General features: G+C 44.1%; 1 protein-coding gene across 1 annotated transcript in view; it reads right to left on the bottom strand.

The window, feature by feature from the left end:
• CPNE3 (copine 3) overlaps nucleotides 1-26440 on the bottom strand; it is a 156693-nt gene that overhangs the window by 20742 nt on the left and 109511 nt on the right. Inside the window, exons 10-13 of the mRNA XM_029591614.1 lie at nucleotides 20474-20533; nucleotides 11439-11572; nucleotides 9885-9939; nucleotides 9723-9774 (exon numbers count right to left, since the gene is read on the bottom strand). Coding sequence (XP_029447474.1) covers nucleotides 9723-9774; nucleotides 9885-9939; nucleotides 11439-11572; nucleotides 20474-20533 — 301 coding nt within the window. The remainder of the gene's footprint in view (nucleotides 1-9722; nucleotides 9775-9884; nucleotides 9940-11438; nucleotides 11573-20473; nucleotides 20534-26440) is intronic.

Below are 26440 nucleotides of genomic sequence, written 5' to 3'. Positions count from 1 at the left end.
CTGCTGCAGGCTGGGGAAGGGCTGACAGCAAGCAGAAGCTTTTTAGATAATGATGTGGTAGGACAGGAGTGCTGCTCATATGCTCACACAGTGAGTGCCCCCACTCCTGTCCTACCACATCATTATCTAAAAAGCTTCTGCTTGCTGCCAGCCCTTCCCCAGCCTGCAGCAGCCCTTTCCCTCTGCCTTTCCCATTTCAACCTCTTTTTGGCACCCCCACTCCAGAAGACTCACTGCTTCCATAGCCAGTTGACTCTTTCAGAAGGAATGTCCAGCCTACAGAAGCCTCCCCAACATTGCACATCTACTTCCACTTGGCTCACCCCATCCCTTCTTCTGACTGCAGCTTGCCCCCAATCCCCCTCCCTGCCACCATTCCAGGGTATTCCCATTGGCTGAGTGCTGCGGTGTCTGCTGTTTTTAGGGTTCCCCAGGCTCTGCACTGCCTATCTTTTCAAATGAGGGTAGGGGAGACCAGACTAATCTTTGCTGTTTCTCCAGGGCTTAACAAGAAAAATGAAGCCTTGGCCGAGACTGGAGAGAGCCATAGGACCTAAAGTAGCAGAGCTCCAAAATTCTGCTTTCCCACATGGATCCAGTGCAGCCAGGGTTGGTGCAAGGGTTTTAGGTGTCATAGATAAAGCTTACAGCCTTGTACCCCCCAGCCCCTCAATCCTCACACATAATACAAAATTATGCATTTATAATCATTTTTACATTAAAAGATGCCATTCAAAATACAGTCTTATGAAGTAAAAGTATCACTAACAGCATGTACATTATATTTACATACAGTGCCGAGGTGCTAAGCAGAAAACCCTGTAAAATAAAAAATAAAGAGACACTTGGATCCCATATTGCAGAAAGCCTTGGGTAAATTGAATTACAATTAAAATACAGTAAAGTTCCAATACCAAAACAGCAATAACAACCAGCACTCAGTGACGACTCTACCTATGAAAAGGCAACACTACAAATATTACGCCGGACCCTAAAACACCAATTTGGAAACCAGAACAAGCTAAGCTGTTATATATCCCTAGACAGAAACTGCATGCTAGCAGACTACCTCACCTCTGTCACACATGCAGAACACAGAGCGACCCTCACCAAATACAGAATAGAGAGATGATAAAGTATAAATAGAAATGTGCAGACAAAAACTGAATTTGAAACTGCAACAAGCTAGAGCCTGTATGCAGTGCAACATTGGAAAAAGAGAAACATTACCATTCCTCATAAAATATCAAGAAATATTACAAAACAGCTGAACATCCACTAATTAAACTCATAAAACGTTTTAAAGTTTCCCAAAACAATAAATATTTAAAACAGACACATCAGATAACACCCAATAATTAAAAACAATAAGAATTTTAAAAAATCCCCCACTTTCTATACTTTCCAGTCACCCTGATATTGTTCTGCATTAGTGTGGGTGAGGGAGTGCATAAACCTTATCTTCTCTCACACATATGCTGACATACACACGCTCCCTCGAATCCGCTGATACCTACACACACACACACACTCCGTCACACCCACTGACACCTACACACAGTCACGCTCCCTCGCACCTACCAACACCTACACACACTCACGCTTCCTCGCACTCACCGACACCTACACACATATACACTCCCTCCTACCCATCAACACCTACACACACACGCACACATTCTCTCTCGCACCCACTGACATCTACGCACATTCATGCTCTCTCGCACCCACCGACACCTACACACATATACACTCCCTCATACCGACCGACACACACACACACACACACACACACACTCTCCCTCGCACCCACTGAAACCCACACACACACACATACTTCCTTGCAAGCACTGACACCTCACACACTTCCTTGCTCCCACTGAAACAATCACACGCTCCCTTGCACCTGCTGCAACACACGCACGTGCTCCCTTGCACCTGTTGACACCTACACACCCATACATGCTCCCTCACACACTCCCACTCTATCTCTTCTCTCCTGCTGCTTCTGTTAAGGGAAAAGGGCTGCTTCCTGCTTAAATCTTGATTCTGGGACAGGGGAGATGGAAGATGACCTGCCCGACAAACTTGCAAGTTGCCTGTAAAAAACAATTATACTTATATTGGTAGTTAGGAGGGATTCCAGGCAGGGCTACAAGCTGATGGCCCTCGTGTGGGAAGAGGTAGGCAGAAAGACAAGATGCAGGGGGCGGGGTTAATCTTTGCCATGGCCTCAGCATAAGGTGCGGGGACCATCAGCAGAAATCAGTAAGGGAGGCCTTCAGCCGTGTTGAGGCAGCAGCGGGATGTCTGCTGGCTGCCTCCCGTAGCAGAGAGAGATAGCATTTTCAACGTCGTGGAAGTGAAGGGGGTGAGCAGTCTCACAGAGATCAGCAATGCTAAGGGGAAAGGACCAAAAAAAAAAATGCAGGCCCATTGAGCCACCACTGCAGTTGTGGGAAAAGCAAAAAAAAAACAAACCAAGAAACAACAACAACAACAACAAAAAAAAACCCAACAGAAGAGCAGAAAGCCTCGGTGGAGCCTCCCGCTCTGTCAGAATAGCTGCTGTGGGGCCAGGTGTTAATCGCAGCAGCTCCGCAGACACATGCGGGGCAAAAACATGCAGGGCATCCCCGAAGTCCCGATAAGCCAATCCACCCCTGGGTAGCAGGCCTGTTGATGCTCTGGGAGAGTTCAAAATTTTCCTTGGCATAGGGGAAGGGGCAGGCTGCAAGGCTGGGATGCTGTTATTTTTAATAACTATTTTTTGAAACAGTTCAATGATGAAGGGGCCAATGACAAGGCAGTAGCACAGGAAAGCCTTGCGGCAGTGGCAGGAAGAGCAGCAGAGCCGGTGAATTTTAGGTGGGCCATGTGTTTTCTGCTGCTGCTGAAGGCAGGGGCGGGGATCGAGCACGATCTGATGGTTGTGCTGAAACAGAGGTCATAAAGAGGTCTACCTAAGAACAAAAGAACATAAGAAATTACCACACTGGGTCAGACCAAGGGTCCATCAAGCCCAGCATCCTGTTCCCAACAGTGGCCAATCCAGGCTACAAGTACCTGGCAAGTACCCAAAAACTAAGTCTATTCCATGTTACCATTGCTAAAGGCAGTGGCTATTCTCTAAATGAACTTAATAGCAGGTAATGGACTTCTCCTCCAAGAACTTATCCAATCCTTTTTTAAACACAGCTATACCAACTGCACTAACCATTTCCCCTGGCAACAAATTCTAGAGTTTAATTGTGCATTGAGTGAAAAAGAACTTTCTCCAATTAGTTTTAAATGTGCTACATGCTAACTTCATGGAGTCCCCCTAGTCTTTCTATTATCCAAAAGACTAAATAACCAATTCACACACACTGCTGTGAGAGTAACGGCTGCCTCTGAAATAGGCCAATGTGCAGTGGCTTACCAAGGGTCTCCGGTACCTGCTGCCAATACATTTGTGTGCCTCTCCAGCCCCCCGCCCCCACCCCCACCCCCAATCCTTCTTGTATTAATGCTTAAGGTCACAGAAAATCAGTGGCATCTCTAGATAGAAGAATTTGGGAGGGAGCCAAAATTACATTTCCTCATTTCACACCCACCTCCTGCTTTAAAATTGGCTATAAAAAAGTCTCAGTAAGAAAGTCCCAAGGATCTTCTGCATTATTTTAAAAAGCTGGCTAGTTTCACACTTTTAGTAAAATTATTTGATAGCCTCATTCAACTAATTCTGTATGGCATGAGAGTGAAGTCTTGAATATATAGGAAGGGACAGAATGTCAATATAAATCCTGCACCTCCAGTTCTGTAACAGACTGTGCATCCACAGAAATTCCCCTAACGATGGAGCTTGGATGTTTCCCTTACAGCTCTTCATACCAGAATTTGAAAATATTTTTTGTGTCACCTCACAGTAATAGCAGCACAAACATCTTCCACTGCCAGACACACAGGGATAGATTTTTGAAAAAACATGCGCGCGCATGTTATAAAATCCAGTTCCCACCTGCGCATGCACGCCAGATTTTAATATCCACATGTGCTTGTGCGGGCTGGTAGGCTCTTCTGCACGTGGGGGGAGGGGGACTGTTTGAAATTACATGCGGCAATGCGATTTGCCTTTTACCCAGTTTCCTCCCGGTCTGCTCCAATACACCCCTACCTGGCCTTCCTACTATTTCCCCTCTCCTCCCGACCCCTAAACCCTCCCTAACTTTTCTAACTTTTTTTGTTTTTTTACTTACATGCTCTAAGGAGCAGACGTAAGTTCCGCGCTGGCTGGCTTTCGGCGCATGCTTCCCCAGGACAGGGCCCAGACCACGCCCCCGGTCTGCCCCTTCTGCACGTACCGGGGGATATGCACGTGGCCGAGCTGTTTTTAAAATGTGCTCGGCGCGCACACAGCCCAGCCACATGCACATCTCTCAGTTTTAGCGCGCACAACCCTAGGAAAATCTACTTGAAAGTAAAGTACCACAAAACCCCACAAAAAAGACACTCAAAATCTACACAGCAAACCTATTGTAACGTAACAGTAGTAACACCAAGGTCTCAAGCAACAAGATCCCTACCTGTGAAAAAGCACAGGTAAATATTACACTGGGTCCTAGAATACTAATTCTCCACCTACTGGGGAAATGAAACTAAACCGCTTGCTATAGATCCCTACAGACACCACATGCTAGCAGAATCTCTCCCCTTGGTCACACACACAGTGCAGAGATAGACAGAATAAAAGATCACAAATTAGAACCAGCAATATGCAGACCAAAAACTGAAATGGAAACCCCAAGAAGCCACACTGTGTGTAACAGAACCACAATTCTTCATAAATCAAATGCAATCAAGAAACAAAACTGCTTATAATAGTGAAACCACACTAATAAAAGAATATTTTAAAACTATTGAAAAATAGAATACCTTCTATTAATTAAAGTCATATACATTTTTTTTTAAATTTCCCAAGCACCAATAAAATATTTCAAAACAGCATACATACCAAATATCACCCAATAATTAAAACTAATAAGGATAAAAAAAAAAAAGCCCCTGCTGTCCATACCTAGGAACTTGATTTCCAGTCACCCTGAGATTGTGGAAGATTAGGGGGTTGGAGGGGGTACACAAACTTTATCCTCTCTCTCACAAATACTCGCATGTCCATTCTCTCTCACAAATAAAATGTCACATACACACACATACATGCTCTTATACACACCCACAACCTCTGTTCCCTCACACAGACACACTCTCAAGCCCTAAGACCTTCTCTCTCCCCCCAACCTCCACACACAAGCTCTTACTCCCCTGGATTCTCTCATACACACACACACACACACTCACTCTCACTGGCTCCCTCACATACACACAAACACACACACACATACATACCCTGGCAAGTTCCCATTCATTCTCACACCGCTCCCCCCCCCTCCCCCAGGTATGCACATATTCATTCTCACACACACACAGAGACCCCAGGCAGGCACCAATTCATTCTCTCTCTCTCTCTCACACACACACACACACCCAGGCAGACACCAATTCATTCTCTCTCTCACACACACACACACCCAGGCAGGCACCCATTCTCACACAGACAGTCCCCAGGCAGGCACCCATTCATTTATATACACACACACCCCTCAGATAGACTCCAATTCATACATATGCACACACTGGAGGCTGACCCCCCCCCCCCCCCCCCCCACACACACACACACACACACCCACTCTTTCTTTTGCCAGCAACCTTGGAGCCTCTCTCGTTCCTCTGTTGCCACTGTCACTGCTGCCACATGGCTATTGGGGAGGCGCCAATCGCTGCTACTGACACTGAAGCCCATTCTGCTGCCTCCTCTCTGCAGGCCCCCGCGGTATTAAACATTTGCGAGATTTCCAGTTCCTCCATTCTGATCTCGTACATTGTGAGATATATATATAGAAGTGCTACACTTGCACTAAAAATTCAAAATTTATTTTACCTTTGCTGTCTGATCTTAGTTTTCTAATCGGTTGGTCACAAGCTTTTTTTTTTCTCCATGTTCCCTTTCTTGGGGGCCAATGCAAACAGTGTGCTCAGCCAAGCGCACTGTTTAACCTGTGGTTGGAGGCGCATCCACAGCACCTTATGCTATAAGGGGATTAGCACGTCCAAAACACGCATCCAACCCGCAGCAAAACTAATAGTGCTCAACACATGCAAATGCATGTTGATAAGGCTATTAGTTATTCAACCCGATCTAAAGAAAAAAATGGGTACCCGACCTGCACATTTTTAAGCTCAGAAATTAACGCCTGCCCAGAGCGGGCGTTAATTTCTGAGCAACCCAAAAAGTTGTATAGTGAAGCAGAAAATATTGCTTTTCTGTACTTCCTCAGATTTAATATTGTGGTGATATTAAGTCGGGGAAACCAAAACGGTTAAAATAAATAAATATAAATTTAAAAAGTGCCGGCTGTCAAGTTAGGGAAACGGACGCACAATTAACCAGCGTTCATTTTCTAACCTGTAAAATTGAGCATCCATTTTCCTAATCCGCTGACAGCCGACCTCTCCTGCACGCCCACAGCCAAGGAGGCACTAGGGGTGCGTAATTGTCCCTAGCACCTCCTTGGCAGCGCAACCCCTCACTTAAATATTGCATTGTGCACCCAGGAGAGGTGCCTGGGCGTGCATCAGGAAAGCAGGTGCTGAACACTGAGCACCTGTTTTCCACGCTCATTTATTGCATCAACCTCTTGGCCTTTTGCCAATTCTTTTTACACACTTAGGGGCCGATGCAATACAATGCACTCAGTAGAGCGCACTGTATAACCTGCAGTTGGACACAGGTTGTATAGGAGCTACCTAATCTGCTTATGCAATAAGGGGATTAGCGACTCTACAACACGCGTCCAACGTGGAGTGAAACTAATAGTGCTCATCACATGCAAATGCATATGAATGAGACTATTAGCTATTCACTCCCAATGCAAAAATAATTGTGCGTCTAACATGTACATTTTTGCGCTCAGAAATGAATGCCTGCCCGGAACAGGCGTTAATTGCTGAGCGCTCCTAATAGTAGTAAAGAATAGCAGAAAAAACTTTTTCTATACAGTCTCCTACTTAATATCACTGCGATATTAAGTAGGAGGAACAAATCTTAAAAAAAAATTATTAAAAAAAAAAAGTACCAGTAGTCGGGAGCAGGAAACAGATACTCAGTTGCCAAGTGTTGGTTCCTGAATCCCTGGCTGTCGCAGTTCAGGAAAACAGACACTAATAAATTCAGCATCCATTTTCCGAACCTGACTGCCGGCACCAGTAAGGAGTAAATAAATCAATATTAAAATGTTGGGCACTTAATATTAATTTATTTACTCCTTCACTTGCTGCCCATTGGTCCTTTTCACTGACATTTGTAACTGAAAGGACCAATCCCCTTTCAGGGCAGCCTTCTGAAAGGTGATTGGCCCTTTCACTGACATGTGACAGTGAATGGACCAATCAGCAATAAGTGGAGTGAATAAATTAATATTAAGTGCGGGATGCTTTAATATTGATTTATTCACTCCATCTGACCTGCCCTAAGCTCCCTCAGGGGGAAGGGAACTTAGGGCAGGTCAGACACGGGTGCTGGCAATCAGGTTTGGAAAATGGATGCTGAATTTATCAGCATCCATTTTTCTAACCCATGGATGTGCGCTGGTTAGGAAAACAGACGCTGTTAAATTCAGCGGCAATTTTTTTAACCAGCAGATAGCCGCTGACAGTGGACCTCTCTCGGGCACATGCTGTCAAGGAGGCGCTAGGGGGCCCAAATTTAAATATTGCATTGCGCCCCCAGCAGAGGTGCCTGGGAGTGTGTTAGGAAAGCGCCTGCTTTCAGTGCATCTTTTTTGCATCGGCCCCTTAGGTTCTCATTCTCCCATGCTTTCTCTCTCACACACACACACACACTCAGGCTCTCATTTTCACACACTATCTCTCTCTCTCACACATACACACACACACACCCAGGCTCTCACTCTCACATGCTCTCTCTCATACATACATACACACTGGCTCTCTCACATGCTGTCTCGCTCTCTCAAACACATACACAGGTTTTCTCACTTTCACATGCTGTCTCACACAAACACACAGGTTCTAACTCTCACATACTGTCTCTCACACACATACAGAGGCTCCCACATGCTGGCTCTCTGAACATAAAGGCTCTCACTACCGCACACAGTCTCTCAACTCTCTCATATATACATACACACAATCTCTCAGCTCACTCTCATACACACACACAGTATACAGGGCCTCAGCCTCCCTCTCGCCTTTGGGCCTCTTTTCATGGGTCGCTGGGAGATGGACTCCTTGGCGGCCCTGATCTTCTTGGGGACACTGTAAGGTGGTATCTGCAGTGGCCCTGCTAGCGGGCCTCCTCTTTTAGGGCCACCACAAGTTACAATCCGCAGGTGCCCTGCCACAAACATTGCTCCTCTTCTGCACGTGGGACGATGGTCCTCTTCCTTCCTGCCTGCGCGGCTCCAGCAACATTTTTCTTACAGGGCTGCGCAGGCAGGAAGGAGAAGGAGAAAGTGGAGGTTTGGAGGTGACTTGTTTTCTTTGGGCCATGGTGGGATAAGCTCCACCATGGCCCCACAAACTTCCTGCTTTGCACGGAAGCGAGAAATGTTGTGCATGGCCACGCATGTGCGCACCTTAGAGAGAACAATGGCCGGCACACAACATAGGAACAGCATGCTTCCCTCCTCAGCCACCGGTGGGATGAGGTCCACCAGCGGCCACAGGGACCTCCCTGTGTCTGCAGGATGCCCTCCCCCCTCAGAACGCCACTGCCGCCATGGGAAACAAGCTGCAAGCCAGGGGCCTGATTTATCAGAGGGTTGCAGAGGCTTTTTCACTTCTGGAGACAGAGTATTTTTTCTCTCTGCCTGCCACCCTCCAGATATCTGCCACCCTAGGCACAGGCCAGTGTGCCTAATGACAAATACAGGCCAGGCTCCCAGTATTTCAGCCATTATTATAGTAAGTTTACTGCTCAATCTAATGTTGCAGCAATTGGGCATTTTGTTAGCTAATGGAGCTGAGAGTTATAAATCAAAGAAATAGAACGCGAAGATTTTGAAAGTTCTTCTTGGCCTTATCTGCTCCGACCATGACGAATGGAAAAAAATAGCGAGCTGGTATGCCGGTCCTTATCAGAAATCCCTTCAGGCTGACAGACAGGGAGGTCAATTTCCAAATTCACTTTACCCACGTTAAAGAGTACTTACACGGGAAAAAGGCTCTGTCAGCATTGCCCACTCTGTATGCAGGTCTGTCTGCGGTTCCGTAGTATGTGTACTTTTACCCGCATTCTCATTGAGGGGTCCCTGGGGTGAAATTAGGCCAGGGGAGGCAGCATCACAAATAGTTTTGCGATTAATAGTACCCTTGGACTTTGCAGCTGCCCCTGCAGTTTTGAAAACTGCCCCATAAAACAAGGTTATAGTATGAACTGAAGAGCAGGCTCAGGGGATGTTTTAATAACTGTGGCATGGACGTAATAATAGGGGCTTCACTTTTACTCCAAGCAAGCATAAAATGCAAGACGACAGAGAGCTAACAAACCATAAAGTTGATATCTGAATATAATCTGGCTAGCTAGCATTGCTGCTTTAAACTGATACATCAGAAAACCTCACCCAGGTTGCTTTTCATGCATTCGCTTAGCTCGCAAACTTACCTGCACATTGTGGGTTTGATGGGTTAAAATTTAAAGGAAACTCATGTGACACCTGGAAAGATATAAAAGTCGCCTTAAGGAAAAGATGTTCAGTTTCTATACATTCCAATTCAAGTTATTATTTTACTATGCATTTCTAACAAATTACTTAAATGCATTTACCTGCCATGAGGGGGGCACTTGGGCTCCAAATCCAAAGGCTGGGAACATTTTGTCTCTGAAAGAAAATGCATTTTTATCTAATTAAATACATAATGCAGACTATAATTGTCTGATCTTCGGTGTTTACTGTACTACAATTCATGCTGCGTCTGCGTGAGATTTTCAGAACAATTCTCTGTTCTCAGCAAAGCAGGCTGGCAAGAGTGGAAGCAGGAATGCCGCAATATTTCACTGGAGAAAATGAGTACTGACTTTGGGATTATTTTTTGTCCCCTCTGCTCCCTTTTATACTTCTAGTTCAAGCAAAGCCACCCAGGGATTTCTCCCCCATTCCTGCCCCCCAACAAACCCAATCTGGTACCATACACCAGGACTCCGTCTGGAATTCCAGCAACCATGGGACTCAAATCTGGTCATTAAGCACCACCCTTAAGCAATGGTCATGACTCCCACCCCCATCGCCAGGGACTGTGAACACTGCCTCCACAGCATTCCCAGTGCCGGCCTACCCATGGAGTTTAAGTCTCGACTCGGAGACCAAACTGGGGAGATTTGGCATGGCAGTGCAGTACTGCCGCATGGGGACATGGGACAGTACTGCATGGGGCTGGCCTCGTGACTTAGTTTTTGTGATGCAACACTGTTATTACTCTCCTGCTCGATGGCAGGATGCTAGTTTTTAAAAATAGTTGTGGGCTTGCTCAATGCACTGTGTGCAGCCATGCTGGAGCCAGTACTTGAACCTGGATTTCCAACTGCTGCTAATCGAGCCGCCAAGAACGGGTGGTGCTACAAAAGCAGCAAACACATCCTGGGAAAGAGCCAGCGAGTCATCGCATAATGGCATACCTGTTAAGCATTCAGGGTGAATGCTTAACAGGGTCCAAAGCTCCCAGCACAGCACGGACATTGTAATTTCTGGGCTATAGAGAGTGAAGAATGGAGTCTACTTAGGGAAAACAAAGCCCTGGTGACCTCAAATGACAACTCTTGGCACCTCAGCTTCAGATCCCCCCACCCACTCTCAAACATAAACGCCAGTATGCAGGTTTGGGGCAGGTTACGACTAGGCTGAAAGCTCAGTTGTGGAGAACAACCAGAGTAACTAAAAATAAAAAGCATACTGGCAAACTGCATTGATAAGAGTACTCTTGGAGGGGCATCTTTGCTTTGTCCAACATTAGGACTGCTGACTAGATGGATGCAAAAAAATCTCTCTCCCTCCATATTTCTGGGGTAGCACATGCCAGAGTTTGACATTCTTCTCTAGTGGCAAGAGATCCTTGTTGGGTCTATCAGCAAGACACCATATCTGGAACTATTCTTCAACAGGATCCAGTGGAGGCTGAAGAACACACAAAGTTACTGGAATCCATTTTACACAACGCTAGAGGTAAACTACTTTTCCAAGTAACTTTTAAACCTCTAATTGTTGTAGTGGAAGGGACCCTTAAAAACAGCATTGATATGTTGTTCTAAAATAAATCTCTGGCCTTCAAATGTTGAGTTAAACTACACTACCAACAATCCCCGAAGGAGCCCAAGTAAACTTACGTGTCGTAATCCTGAATGACAACCCCTACAGACCAGATGGCTGTCAGATATTCATTTATCCCATTTGGGCTGATGAAGTGAAGAGAGTCAGGAGAGCGAGGGTCACCATTGGATCCAGTAAAGTCTATTCCAACCTGTCAGAATAAACAATGCCATTTGCCACAAATAACATAGGTGTACTGAGAGGTGAAAAGTGACACTAGCCTTTTGTACACTTTAAGAGCTCTTTTTATTACATGCATTTACAAAAATGTTTAATTAAGGATTGAAACTGCAGTCCCCACTACTTATCTGTACTTCTACATTGACTGTTCCAATGAAGTTCAAAAAAATAGGTAAGGATATTTGCCTTTATGCAAATAAGTGATCCCTGTTTATATCAAATCTGACATTGACAATTCTAGTCATGATAAAGAGAGATTATTCTAAAAAGGGCTGGAAAAATATTTTTGCAAACTTATCCATCCAAAATGTTAAGAGCCATCTATTTCTCCCTGGAGGCTTGGCAGCATTTAGATGAAGAAAAATTAAGAAACTCTGAATTCACTGGCACCTTTCTCTGTAACGTCCCCCCTTCGGTATTTGTTGCTTTGGTCTGTCTGGGAGGTTGCTCTGACGGACCTGAAGTCAGCATTTCTCAAGCCCTAGCCATGGTCATTGAAGGGACTGATAAGGCTCTTCTAAAGGCAGTATAGATCAACTTTAACAGCAGCAGCAGTGAGAAGGACTCCTTGGCCAATGTCCACCTACAGCTCTTGCTGCAGCTTTTGTTCCCCTCAGGATACTGCTCTATTGGACCAGGAGCTGCAAGTTCTCAAGCCCCGCTCCCTGATGTCATTGAAGGAGGCCAATAAATGGAGGTCCTGGTTAAGGCAGCGAGTCACTACTGAAGAGGTGACACAAAGAGGTTTGCTGTTTTGAGTGCCCTTTTGAGCATCCTGCAAAGATTGGCTTGGAAGATATGGCATTTTGTCTCAGAGAAACACTAAATGTTGCGTAGTGGACCCTTGTGCTGAGATGGGATTGGCACAACCCGCAGAGAGGAACCCTGAAGGTTCCCACTATCAGCAGGCGGACCCGGACAAAGCAGAGACCCTACTGGAGCTTAACCTATACCAGTCCTCGTTCCCCTCAGGTTGAGCCTTTGGGTGCCAGGGACAGCAGGTCTTAGATGGGGGTCTCTGCTGATGGTATTTATTTATTTATTTTTAGATTTTTATATACCGGTGTTCCTGTATTAAAATACAGATCACATCGGTTTACATTGAAACATAAAAATTACGCCAAGAGGCAGTACATATAACAAGGTTATAGAACTTGGAAAACATGGAAAACAGGTTCGAAAAATAACATTGAGAAAATTGTATAGTCTCTTTGAGAAACCAAATCATAAAATAAGGCGTAATTGTCTAAGATAAATGTGATCTGCAGAAGGGATTGCGATGGTGAGAAAATCTTGATAGCTGGAGGTAAAAAATAATCAAAGTTCTGGAAAAGCTTGGCTAAAGAGCCAGGTTTTAATTTTCTTTTTGAAGGAAGCGAAGCAGATCTCAAGGCGGATGTCTGGCGGGAGCATGTTCCATTGGACGGGTCCTGCTAAAGAGATGGTACGTTTCTGATGTAAGGATATTGTTGAAGGAACATAGAGTGTGCCTTTATAAGCTCCTCTGATAGGTCTAGATGAAGAGTGAAAACGAAGTTGGGTACTTAAGTGGAGTGGGGATATGTTGTAAATAGATTTATGAATTGCTGTGTATACTTTATAGAGAATCCTTTGCTTAATAGGCAGCCAGTGGAGGAGTTTTAGTATGGGGGTTATATGGTCTCTTTTATTTGTATTGGTAAGGATTCTAGCTGCAGAGTTTTGAATCATCTGGAGGGGTTTGATGGATGAGGTAGGGAGGCCAAAAAGGAGCGAGTTGCAATAATCGATTTTTGTTAGAATAATGGCTTGTAGAACCATCCGAAAATCATTGAAGTGGAGAAGTGGTTTCAATTTTCTCAGGACAAGAAGTTTATAGAAGCAGTCTTTAGTGGTGGTGCTTATAAATTTTTTGAAGTTAAGCTGATTATCTATCATGACGCCTAGATCACGTACATATGGTGAGTGATTAATTATAGGAGTGGTAGAAATGAGAAATGGTAGAGGTGGTCGTCCTTGGAATGAAGCAGAGAAAGGTTGGATGGTTGAAGTTTCAACTGTTGGTCAGGGCAGGCAGCAGTCAGGTGTATCCAATAACAGGTGTTGGTCAGTGGCAGGCTGCGTTCAGGGGAATCCAAGATCAAGCTGAGATTAAACTAGGTATCCATCCAATCAAGTATATTACCATCTTTAAGGGATAAATTAACAAATTGTGTAATGACCCCTAAAAATAACTTTCAATTCCCAGAAAATCCAGGACAGACAAATGTTTAATGGACATAATGAGCTCTGAAGGTGAGACAATAACTTTTCAAATTCAGTGGGTTCTACATTAGAAAATATATCCCATAAAACTATTTTGTCATAGTTACCAGTCATCATAGCATTAATACATACACATATCTCCAGCATCCAAATCCTTTTGAAGTTGTATGACCTTATTCTCATGAAAGCTGCTAAATGTCACATCCTAAAATAATAGATTTCATCAAAGATTTAGCTAGTAGCACTAAGCCTTTAACAATAGAAAACAACTCAAACACCCAGTTCAATGAACACTTAAGTCATAACACATAGATGTTTGAACAAATGTTTTTGCAGCTAACCCTTAGAATAATTCTAACAAGTTTTAAGTTCTATACTATGTGATTTGTAGTTTAGATGTTTTAAGGTTATTTTATATTTTACTGAATATTAGAGTATGTGAATATCTTATAGATGTAAACATACTGTACACCATTATGATGTAACTATGAATGACAGTATAAAAAAGCTTTTAAATAAATAAACAAATAAATAAATAAATAAATAAAGCTTTGTGGGCTGCATCAAATTTATTCTTGTAGGCATTCTTAACTGACATGTACTTCGCTTTATAATCTATAGATTGACTTTTGTGCTACTTCTATTCTGCCTGTCTTAAATTTCTTTTATATGTGAACAAATCAGAAGAGAACCAAGGAAGCCACTTATGGGGTCTGCCTGTATGTTTTGGGTTTAGCGGCATTACCTCATTGACTATGGTCACTAAATAAATTTTCAAGGAAGACACTAAAGGGTAGATTTTAATACCGGCACGCGCGCATGTTATAAAATCAGGGGTCGGCGCATGCAAGGGGGTGCACAATTGTGCAACTTGCGCATGCCGACGCCCGCGGCCTTTCCCCGTTCTGTTGTGTCCGTCAGTTGCAGACGGCTGCGACCGCTCTGCCTCACCTCTCTTCTACCCTTTTCCTCCTCCCTGGGAAGGATGGCTGCCTCCGGTGCTGATTGCCGAAACCCTCAGCGTCTCCGACACAGCATGGGCATCCCCGTCCGCCATGCTTCTTCCTGAGGCCTCCTAGGCGGGCGCACATCACCTACACTTTTGAATACGTCATGGCGGGAACCTCGGGGGTGTCCCCACCGCATGACGTCAGTACCTCCGGGTATTTAATCCTCCGCTCCGCTATAGCCCAACAAGTTAGCCAGGACTTTGGTTTTGCTACTCTGACCGCTTCTAAGCTGCTCGCTTGGATTCCTCTCTACCCTCCGGGGTAACTCGCTCCTTCGGAAGCTCTGGGTACCCGCTCCTTGGGGGCCTCTCGCTTCTATCTGCCCTTCGGGGTTCAACTACCTAACCTACGACACACGCTCCTTGGGGGTCCTATCTACTTTCTTCCAGGATCCTTCGATGCACCTAGGTTCTCGCTCCTCAAGGGCCTATCCTGCTCAAGTTATACTGCACCTCAGACCTCGGGTCCCTCTCTCCATTCTTCTACCAAGGAAGTTACCAGCACTGCCACTCTGTGAATATAGCTATGCTCCAGCTCTCCTTATTCCACCCTTCAGGTTCGGCTTATCCCGCGCTGCGGAACACTACCCAACCTTGCTACATCCGGGTGAGGCCATCATCTATAGAGACTGTCTGAGCTTACTGTGATATCACTGGCCTACAGTACTATCCCTTCCTTGAAGCAAGATTCTACTTACATCAGCAGTACAATAAAGCTTTCTTTCCTCAGTGCCTGCTTACTAGAGTCTAGCCTATCACTGCGGTTCCCCACGGGGCCCCTCCCCATGGGAGGAGTCATCGCCACTTCGATCAAGAGTCCACATTATGCGACAAACCCAACATGTTCCCTAAACCCCCCCCCCCCCCCCCAAATTTCTATTTTACCTCTTGTGTGCGCTGGCACTCTGCTGGCACGCGATCCTCTGACACAGCAGCAAATGGCCGCTGTGCCAAGGTCATCTAGCCCCACCCCGCCTCTTTTCTTCGGCCCTGGGACTTACGCGCATGGCCGGGCCTTTTTTAAATAGGTCCAGCGCGCGTAAGGCGATTTACGCTCGTAGGCTTTTGAAAATCCGGCCCTAAGGCTTTTATAGAATCTGAATCAATAATCAATAAGGGTTCAGACTAAGACTGGGTAAATGTATTTAATTCAATAGCAGGACGAATACATCCACTACAATAGAAAGAGTTGTTCTTTGTAACTTAAATTTAATAAGATTATTTATTTATTTATTTATTTATTTATTTATTTATTTAACAGTTTTTTATACCGACCTTCATAGTAAGTAACCATATCGGATCGGTTTACATTTAACAAGGGAAAAAACTGGAGTAACAATTTAAGTAAAAAATGAAAGATAACAGTAGGTAGGAAAAAGGTCGAAAAAGTTACAATCAACAGGGAAAGAGAACTTGGAAGCTTGCGACAAGCTGGAAAGAAGATAAGGCAGGAAATAAATAATGAGTGTTACCGTAGAGCGTACGGGTTAAAAGCTTAAAAGGTGCTTTAACCTGGAAGTGTCAGAGTCCATTGTTCGTGGGTATAAATGCTAGACCGGGTTGGAGTGAAGGACAACTAATGATTGTCTGGTGGTTCGGTGAAGGCTTGGTGAAAGAGCCAGAAAAGTTTGGCTTCCCTGACCGGGAATCGAACCCGGGCCGTGGCGGTGAGAGCGCCGAATCCTAACCACTAGACCAACCTACACATTTCAGACATATCAAAAATAGTTACTTTGGCTGCCCACCTGTTAGGAAGAATCATGAAATCATTCCATAGGACTGCATCTCAGCTATTTTTAAAAACATTTATTTATTTATTTTGAATTCTTATATACCGACATTCCTGTAAAAAATACAGATCATACCGGTTTACAGTGGAACACAACTGCTGCCGTGGGGCGTTACACTGAACCTTAAACAATTACATTGAAACTTAAATAATTAGAGCAATAGTAAATTCGAAACGTTAGAAGTAACATTAAGTATTAGAGCATTGAACATTGATTATTAGAACGTAAGGACAAACGAAACATATGGAGAAGCTCTGGAACAATTGCAAACCATAAGAAACTTAATGTGGATTAACTGAGAGATTTCAATCCAGGATAAAAGTATATAAAAAACAATAGATGAGATGCTTTTCTCCCATTCCCCCCCCCCCCCCCCCCCCCCCTTCTCTGCACAATCTCACTCACCAACAAACCTTTCACCTATTGATATTTAGATTTCCCAAGGCAATTCCTTTAGAGTTTCAGCCTGCATGCTGACCAGCTACTCGCGATCCAGACTTGAGGGAAGTAAATATGCTTTGCTACTTTCTCCACTTTAGATAGATTTTTCTTTAAAAGATGCTTTAGTTATGAATATATGCAAAAGATATGCGAATGGACAGCAGCCAGGGTTGAAGCCTTGACAATTGACGCTATCATTAGTTATTATATTCCACTTTTTAGCTGTTCATGGAAGGTCCACTTTAAGATTTCACTGAGTTTTGGTCCCTCCCGATGCAGTTAAGGAAATAAGGTCCATGTCAGGGAACCGTGAACACCACTACTTGAAATGTTGCTCCCATAAAGCCAATAAAGTATTCATTTTGAAGAGCTTATAAAGACTGTGGACTTGAACTATTTACCAAATCATTATCTGAGAGTGAGAGGTCCTAAGCTGCCAACCCATCTAAAACCTCCTGTGTTTAAGCTTTGGATAAATCATCAATATGAACATTTAAAACCTCTAAAATATGAGGTCATCATACCTGAGGCACAAATGGTAATAAACTGTGAAATATAAGAGAATTTTGTTTGAATTATACTTTGAAGACAATACATTAAGGCTAAAACCCAAGAGTTAAAATTTACCACAGCCCAGAACCATTTCCACCTGAATATCTGCTTATGAATTAATACTATGCCCCTTCCCTGTTTGCTCTTCTTCCTGGCATGCTGTAACTATATATAAATAGGTGGACACAGCTGATTATGCAGCACAATATCTCTCTCTAAAAGCCAAGAGTGATACATACGGTGATTGTAAACAGCTCTGAAGATTGAGAGAACAGAAGAGCAGTATATAAAATAAATAAATAAATAATTTTTATATATATAATTTTCAATTAACAAAAGTAAAAATTAAATCTACTTTCTCTTTGGCAGCCCTCACATTTAAATAAATAAAACTATGTGGTAGGGACAATGTAGACAGTGAACTAAAGACTCTCCAGCCCCCTTCTTTTCCCATGCTGGCCTGAAAGTAAAAGAACAAGCAAACCAGAATAACGCCCCCTCCCAGTAACAAAAAGAAATGTGATCTTCACAAACCATGTTCTCAAAGAAAACATTTAAAAAAAAATCTAATAAAAACTGCTAACCTACAAACTCCCTTATAAAAAAAACTCATGGCAGGAAAACACAAGCAAAGCAACAAAAACACAATGCAAACAGAGAAACCTGCAAACTTTGTATGTGAAGGCTGCATGCGAAGGAGCACGCAAAGGAACATGGCCTTTCGCTGGAGGTCCAGGCCACCTGTATTTAAAGGACAAAAGCTCGGGATGATGACATCACTCTGTGGGCAGGGCTGGATGGCTCCCGTGGGCCACATCCAGCAAGTTAGAAGCAGCAGGCAGGCTCTCCCCAGCAGGACAGCACATGGCAGCAGGGCAGGTGAAATGAAGCGATGCAGAGAGGCAGCAAGGAGCCAAGAGAGTCCCTCCAGACCGCCTGTTTTTAAAGGGCCAAGGTCCTGCATGATGGTATCACTCGTTTATCCAGTGATGTTGTTATTTCTGGGTTGCAAGGTTGATGAGCCGAATTGGATTTTGTTATTTTTCTTTTAGGAGATCAGAGGTTTGGGGTTAGTTTTTCCCCTTACTCCTCAGAGAGAGTAGAGTGTTAGAGACAGCGTAATAATTGGAGGTTTGCTATATTATTATATTATGTAATACTGTTAATTTTATTGGTATTTAACATTGTGAAACACTAGGTTCTTAGGGTGGAATGTGGTATATACATGTGAATTAGAATTGAATTTAACAACCTCCTTTTTTTTTTTGCTCTCAGTGTTTTTCTTCATAGTTAAAAAAAAAAAAATTATGAAATTTTTTCCTTTCCTTTGTTATCCCCTTCCTCCAGCTTCTTTATCATGCCACTTTCCAGTGTCTCTTCCTGCCTCCAGCCTCTCTTCTTCTCCATCCTTCTATGTAACTGTCTAGCCTCTTCACCTCCGCTTCTTCCCCTAGCTTCTTCTTGTCTTCTGTCTTCCTCTTCCTCAGCATATTCTCTTCCCTGTTTTCCCCAGCCTCTTGCTCTCCTCTTCTTCTTCCCTCCCCTTTCCTCTGCCAGCCTCTCCTCTTTTCAGCAAGGGATTGCTTCAGGCAGCAGCAGCTCCTCTTTCAGACCTGGCTCTGTTTTGGATGGCAGGGTCAGGTGCCAAGTGATAGGGACCCTAGAACCCATGATTTTTTCCCCCACCCTTGATTCTGGCTGAAATTAGTTTCACGCTACAAGAACTAGTTGGGTGGAGAAAATGTACAACCAAAATTTGCTGCAGAAGAGTTTGTTATAAATTGGGATCACTATAAATTACAAAACAGTAAGTTAAAAAAAAATGGCTCTCAGATCTCTCTGTATTGAAATTCCTTTAATCATGACTTTTATTTATTTATTTATTTTAAATCGTCTGGCAGTTTCCTCCTGCTCCTTTGTGTTTTCAGCTCAATCGGAGTTGGCCTCCATTGAGCAATAGAATCATCAGCCTTCATTTGCAACTACCCAAGAGTCTTCTCCTATTTTTACAACCCCCTTCCAACTCAGCAGAGCTATCACAGCATCAGTTCTCTGCCAGGGGCCACAAAATGCAGCTCCCTCCTGAACCCAGCTAAACTGAAACTTGCGTCTGGCCACTAGGTATTTCCTTTCCACGGGTGCTGTGGATGCTGGCAGCTCACGGCACAGAAGCCGGATGCAGGATTCCAACCCAGGTCTACTGCATGGCAGTGCACAGCACTTGCCACTGAATCACTGGCAGGCTGGCTGCAACCTGATCTATTTTTCATTTTCAAAATATATAAATTAAAATTAAAATCACCATTTTATAACACTAATTAATAAAGAGGGAGTAGTGCCCTTTACAAAATCAGAAACATGAAAAAAATAAAACCAAGATATAAAAGTCAAAGACAGGCTTTAAAGGGGGGTTTTTCTAACTTTTTTTTTTTATACAAATACTACTTACATTAACATATTATTCACTGAAAATGCACAGAGTTTAATTAATAAAGCACTTCTTCACATAGGCAGAGATTGCATGACAACCAGCGATACAAGCAGTGCCACAACTGAGTTGATGTGCTTTCTGAAATCCATGGGAAGAAATGACCTTTACGAAGTGTTCCTGCTATCAGGAAATTCTCAGATTTCATTATCCTAGGATCCAGTGCTCCAAGGACTATACTTTTGGATTTACTAGAGCATAAGTGGTTCCACAGCAGAGTACATGATTAAAGGACCTTTTACTTGAATCATAAGTTGACAAAGTAATTTGAATACGGACATTACTTACTCATGTGTTAAAAGCTATTTGTTATAATCAAATAAAAATTAAAAAGTAAGGTTTACTTACAACAAAATTCATTTGACATCCTCCCATGACATAGTCTAGAAATGTATATTCTACAATAGTCTGCAGGAAAACAGTAAATATTTAAAAAAAAGGGTTATTAGCAGTTTCCATCAAGGCTTTACATTCTGACAACCTAATCAGAGACGCAAAAGCACAGGCTTTGTACTGCACAAATTAATCTATGAAATCCTCTGACACAGATTAAAACTGTGCAACCATTTTGAAGACATTTATTCACGGAGTAAAGCAAAGAAAAATCACTTTATCACTGTGCTTGCTTTATTTTCTATCATACCTAGGTGGGGGTATGTTGCAGAACCTCAATTTTATCCCTAAAACTGCAGCTCCTACCTTCCTGCCTTATTTATTTAATATAACTTGATTCTACATTTCACATTGGAAACAAACAGGTGAATTTTCAAAGGAGTTATGCATGTATATCTAACATACTGTCATAGCAATTTTCAAAGGCCATTTACCTGCCTTAAAGGCCAGATTTTCAAACCCATGCACCAAGTTGACCCTTGAGAAGTACATCATATGACCTGGAGCCTTGGCAGAACTGAGACAAAAAATCTCCAACAAATTTCACATTTTTCCTAATTAAGGGGGTCATTTATCAAAATGCGTTAGGGCGTTACTGCAGGCGTTAGGGCCCTAACGCTTGCGATAACACTAACGCATGCAATAAACACCGCATCACGAAATGTGTATGCAAATTTGAAAATTTTATTCAAGTGGGAGAAGTTCAGGCAGAGAAAATGGAAATGAGAGCTGATTAACCTTGCGTGTGATAACGTAACGCACACTATCTAGGGATTTAATGCCAGAAATAACTACACCTTTTTTCTGGGTGTTGTTATGCCTGCGATAGCTGTGCGTTACTGCCGAAATGCGATTTATCGCAAATCCCGTTTCGAGACGGGAGAACAGAGAGAGAGAGAAAGAGAGAGAGTCTCTGTGAAGGTCCACTGATTTTTTATACCACTGTAAGAGGGGGCATTATGAACTTGGGGTGAGGTTTGTGGGGTGAGTTGGGTTTGAGGGGGCAGTTTAAGTGAACAATCATACTTACGAACAGCACAGATACCATCAGTGAAGATTTAATGTGATTTGGAGGGATGAAATGTGAAAGAGTAGATTTGTACCATGTTCTCTAGCTGCATCAAGCTATGTAGAGAAAACATGGTACAAATCTATTCTTCTTTCACATTTCATCCCTCCAAATCACATTAAATCTTCACTGATGGTAACTGTGCTGTTTGTAAGTATGACTGTGCATGTAAAATTGCCCCCCAGAACCCACCCCACAAAACTAACCCCAAGTAATTAGTGCCCCATCTTACAATGGTATAAAATAGTTAACATTTTTTGAACCTCTACAGTGTCTCACTCTCTCTCAGGAGGGATGTTTTTCCATAGAGAGGGTTGTGGATGCCTAGAATATCCTCTCAGAAGGAGTGGTGATGGCAAGGACAGTGAACACCTTCAAGAAAGCATCTCTGGTGGCAAGAGAATGGCAATGAGGGAATTGTGTAGCCTTTACTGAGCAACGATTTCAGCCCAGGGCAGAGGTGATATGTTTGCGTTGTGCTTCCTGGATGGCATGGGGAATACATGCACAGTTACAACTCTAAAGGGGACGCAGTGGGATTGGGTTCCATGTAGAAATATTATCTACTTTGGGTAAATATGCATAAAATTGCTGCTGGGCAGATTAGATGCACCTTTTGGTCTTTATCTTCTTTCATTTACTGTGTTACTATGTTGTCTTTACCACCTCTTCAAGGAGGGCATTTCATGCATTCCCACCTCCCTTTCCATGAAGAAATATTTCCTGACATTTAAAATTGTTTTATTTTTTTATATAACACACAGGTTTTTTGTTTTTTACACTTTTTACACTTACCATAGCAGGCCCGAGCCTTGCTACTTTTTCGTTTGTTTTTTTTTGCCCTGGTCCCGTCCGGTCTCCTGCAGCCCCGTCCGGTCCGGACGGGGTTGCAGGAGACCGGACGGGACCAGGGCGGGTAAGCAATGTTTTTACCCTACACTACACTAACTCCTACTAGGGGGAGGTGGTAAACTAGCAGGTTAAGGCCGCGGCAGAACAGCGGGTTACGGGGGAGATAATATCAGCGCCCGTTACAGTATCGCAGGGGAATAGCTAATTCCTTCATTATATAGCTTTTTCGTTCATTTACATGCCGGGTGCGGAAAGGGTTATGCGTCTGTTTTCAGAAGCGATACGGACGCGTGAAACTGGACACTGTATCGCCGAACTGCCTTGCGCGCCCGAATTGTGCGCTACGAGCACGTTACAGACGGGCAATCCTCGAGCGGACGATACTGGATCGAGCTGTTTGTTCTTGGGTCTTCCTCCTTGGAGTTCTTGGGTCTTCCTCCTTGGAGTTTCATATCATTATCCAGTTTTATAACATTTTTTTCCATTAGAAAATGTTTGATCAACATTTCCTTTCAGGTATTTGAAAGTCTGTATATCTCCCCTCTCTCTCCTCTCCTCCAGGGTATACGTATTTAGGTACTCCAGTCTCATTCCACACCGTTTTGGTTGCTCTCTCTTGGGACCATTTCCATTTTGACCTTATCCTTTTAAATGAACACGTTACTCCAGGTGAGGCCTCACCAAAGTCCTGTACAGGTCCATTATCAACTCCTTTCTCCTGCTGGTTATATCTCTTTCTCTGCAGCCCAGCAATACTCTGGCTTTGGCCACCACCTTATTACATTGTTTCATTACCTTCAAATTGGACGCTATCACTCCGAGGTCTCTCTCCTAGTCCATCTTTCGCCCCCATTGTGTATAGCTCCTTTGGATTACAGTATCCTAAATGCATGACTCTGCACTTCTTGGCATTAAAGCCCAGCTGCCTAATCTTTGACCATTCTTCAAGCTTTCTTAGATCGTTTCTCATTTTCTCTACTACTTTAATTTGTCCACTCTGTTGCAGATGTTAGTATCATCCACAAAAAAAGACAAACTTTACCTTCTAATCCCTCCACAATATTGCTCACAAAGGGGTAGATTTTATAAATGTACGCGCGGGCGTACTTTTGTTCGTGCACCAGGCGCGAACAAAAGTACGCTGGATTTTATAAGATACGCGCGTAGCCACGCGTATCTTATAAAATCCGGGGTCAGCGCGCGCAAGGGGGTGCACATTTGTGCAACCTGTGCGCGCCGAGCCCAGCGCGCGCTGCCTGTTCCCTCCGAGACCGCTCCAAAATCGGAGCGGCCTCAGAGGGAACTTTCCTTCCGCCTCCCCTCACCTTCCCCTCCCTTCCCCTACCTAACCCACCCCCCCAGCCCTATCTAAACCCCCCACTACCTTTGTTGGCAGATTTACGCCTGGGGAAAGCAGGCGTAAATCTGCGCATGCCAGCGGGCTGCTGGCGTGCCATTACCCATCCCGGGGACTGGTCCGGAGGCCTCGACTACGCCCCTGGGCTGGCACCACGTCCCCGGGCCTGCCCCCGAAACACCGCTTCACTTGCGGCCCGCCCCGAAAAACTGTGTCACTCGCGGCATGCCCCCCGACACGCCCCTCCATGCAAGCCCCGGGACTTACGCGCGCCGCTGAGCCTATGCAAAATAGGCTCGGCGCGCGCAGGGGGTGTTTGGGGTAGGTTTTCGGGGGGTACGCGCGTACCCCTTTGAAAATCTACCCCAAAGATATTAAGCAGAACCGGACCCAGAACTGATCCTTGAGTAACTCCACTTATCACTTTGCTGTCTTCAGAGTAGGTTCCATTTACCACTACTCTCTGATGTCTGTCAGTCAGCCAATTTGTAATCCACTCCACCACTTTAGGACCCACTCCCAGCCTTTTTTGCAGGACCATATCAAAAGCCGTGATGAAATCCAACTAAACCACATTGAGTGCTTGATCCAATTCTCTACTCACAGAATTTTTAAAAAGTGTGCTTCGGATCCTGAAACCCATTGGATTGTAGACTGTTCATTATCCTTTCTTTTAGCAGAGTCAGAAAGTTTCAAAGACTGCATCACTCTAGAAATAAGAGCTCTGAGTTCCTTCTTTCTAAACAGATTCACAGAAGAATCATCTCCCATAAGAGAAGTCAATTCCCATTCTTCTGCCTCATCACAAGTCCTTTCCAGGACCTCTTTTCCATCCTCTAAACCACCACTGTGGGAACTACAGGAGAAATCTCCCTTTCCAATTCTTTGAGTCTGGCCCCTGAACAGGAGATATGTCTTGGAAATGCAAGGCAATACTAGAAGATGAAACCCATTCCCCTGTACTAAACGTATGACCTTTCATTTCACAAAGTGCCTTATGCATAATTAAAACAAACTCTGAAGAAAACCCCTGTTCCTCATCCAAAGCAGAACAGGTCCCAGCTATCTCAGAGGTTTCACCTGGGACCCATAAGAGACTGGCCTATTAGAAATGAGAAATTGTGCATTATACCTGAATGAATATCCTGCAGTTTTAACTGTCCCCTACTTAACCATATATGCTGTACTTTACATCTTTCTATGCAGATTAACCAAACTCTTGCAAAACATCACTTTTATTGAATTCTCCTATGACTCCTATCCCAAAGCAGCTTTTATAACATTAACCAATATAACCCACTATGCTGCACCAAATTTGTTAACCCAATTCTGTAACTCACTTTGAACTCTCTGGTTGGAAAAGTGTGCAACAAACAAACAATGAACCCTATGAGAATTAGAATGGCGGGAGCAGGCCATGGATGCACCCAGTGAAGAGAGTATGGAAAAAATAGCCAATGCCTCAGTTCTGGGGCTCTGACTGAGACACTGACCTGCTTCCCTCTTCAACTGGCTCACCCTGAGACTCCATTGTGTCTCCTTTAGGCAGAGCTGAAGGAGGTCCTTCCAAGGCCAGACATGGCATTGATTCACCTGCATCATCAGCTCCATCACAGGCTCTACAGAAGGAGCTTGCCTTGCTGCTTTTGTGGCAGCTCCCACAATGGCCGTTCTTCCTCTCCCTTTCAGACAAACCTGAAAATGCTTGGGGAGGACAGGGTTACCACCATGGGCCCAAAGGAACCCATAAAGCATAGCAGATCGCCAAGCTGGAGTCATGACCATTCTTTCTCAGCTCTTTACTCTTTTTTTTTTTTAACTTTATGCAGAAAACAGTCAGCTGCATAGAAGCAAGGCTGCCCAGGAGGAGAAACCAGAAAGGATTCCATTACAAAGCACCCATATAATGCTAGCACAGGAACACCAGTTCTAGCAAGAGATTAATTCCACAGGGAAGGAAGATCAGTCAGACTTGACCGTCATCGAAAAACAAGCCTTGACTCAGATCTAGATCTGACCAGGGTAATCAGCCTAGTAAGCTATCACTCCAAGAACTTAACTTCTGCATCTACTACACCAGACCAGCTGTAAGATCTACAGACCCTTACTGCTTTGGCAAGATTGGCTCAACCTACAGGGAAGGCCCCATAGGTTCCCATCGACAGCTGGTGGAGCTACACATGGAAGAGTCAGACTAGGAGTTTCATCTATATCAACCCCTTTCCCCTTTAGTTGAGCCCTTGGGTGCCAGGAGCTGGCAGTCTTAGACAAGATTCTCTGTGGCAGAGTAGGTGTTGATCCAGGGCCAGACTAGGATCAAAGGCAGGTGGCAGGCAAGAGTGTTCAATGTCCGGGCATGGGTCAGAGGTAGGCATCAAGAAGAATGGTCAAGGTCCGAGCAAGGATGAGAGGCAGATGGCAAGTAAGAATGGTCAGGCATCAAGAAGAATGGTCAAGGTCCAGGCAAGGGTCAAATCCAAAAGACAGTTCAAGGAGAGACGAGGAGACAAGACAAGGCTGGGCTGGAGAGAAGAGGTTGGGAATTTAGGAACTAGTAATGAAGCAGCAACACACACTACATAGCCAGTGTAGGAGACCTGTTGCTGAGGCACTGCAGCACAGTCTGTGGAGCCCTTATATAGAA

Source organism: Rhinatrema bivittatum, chromosome 2 (genome assembly GCF_901001135.1).
Source record: "Rhinatrema bivittatum chromosome 2, aRhiBiv1.1, whole genome shotgun sequence".
Taxonomy (NCBI): domain Eukaryota; kingdom Metazoa; phylum Chordata; class Amphibia; order Gymnophiona; family Rhinatrematidae; genus Rhinatrema; species Rhinatrema bivittatum.
This window is presented reverse-complemented; position numbering and strand designations above follow the sequence as displayed.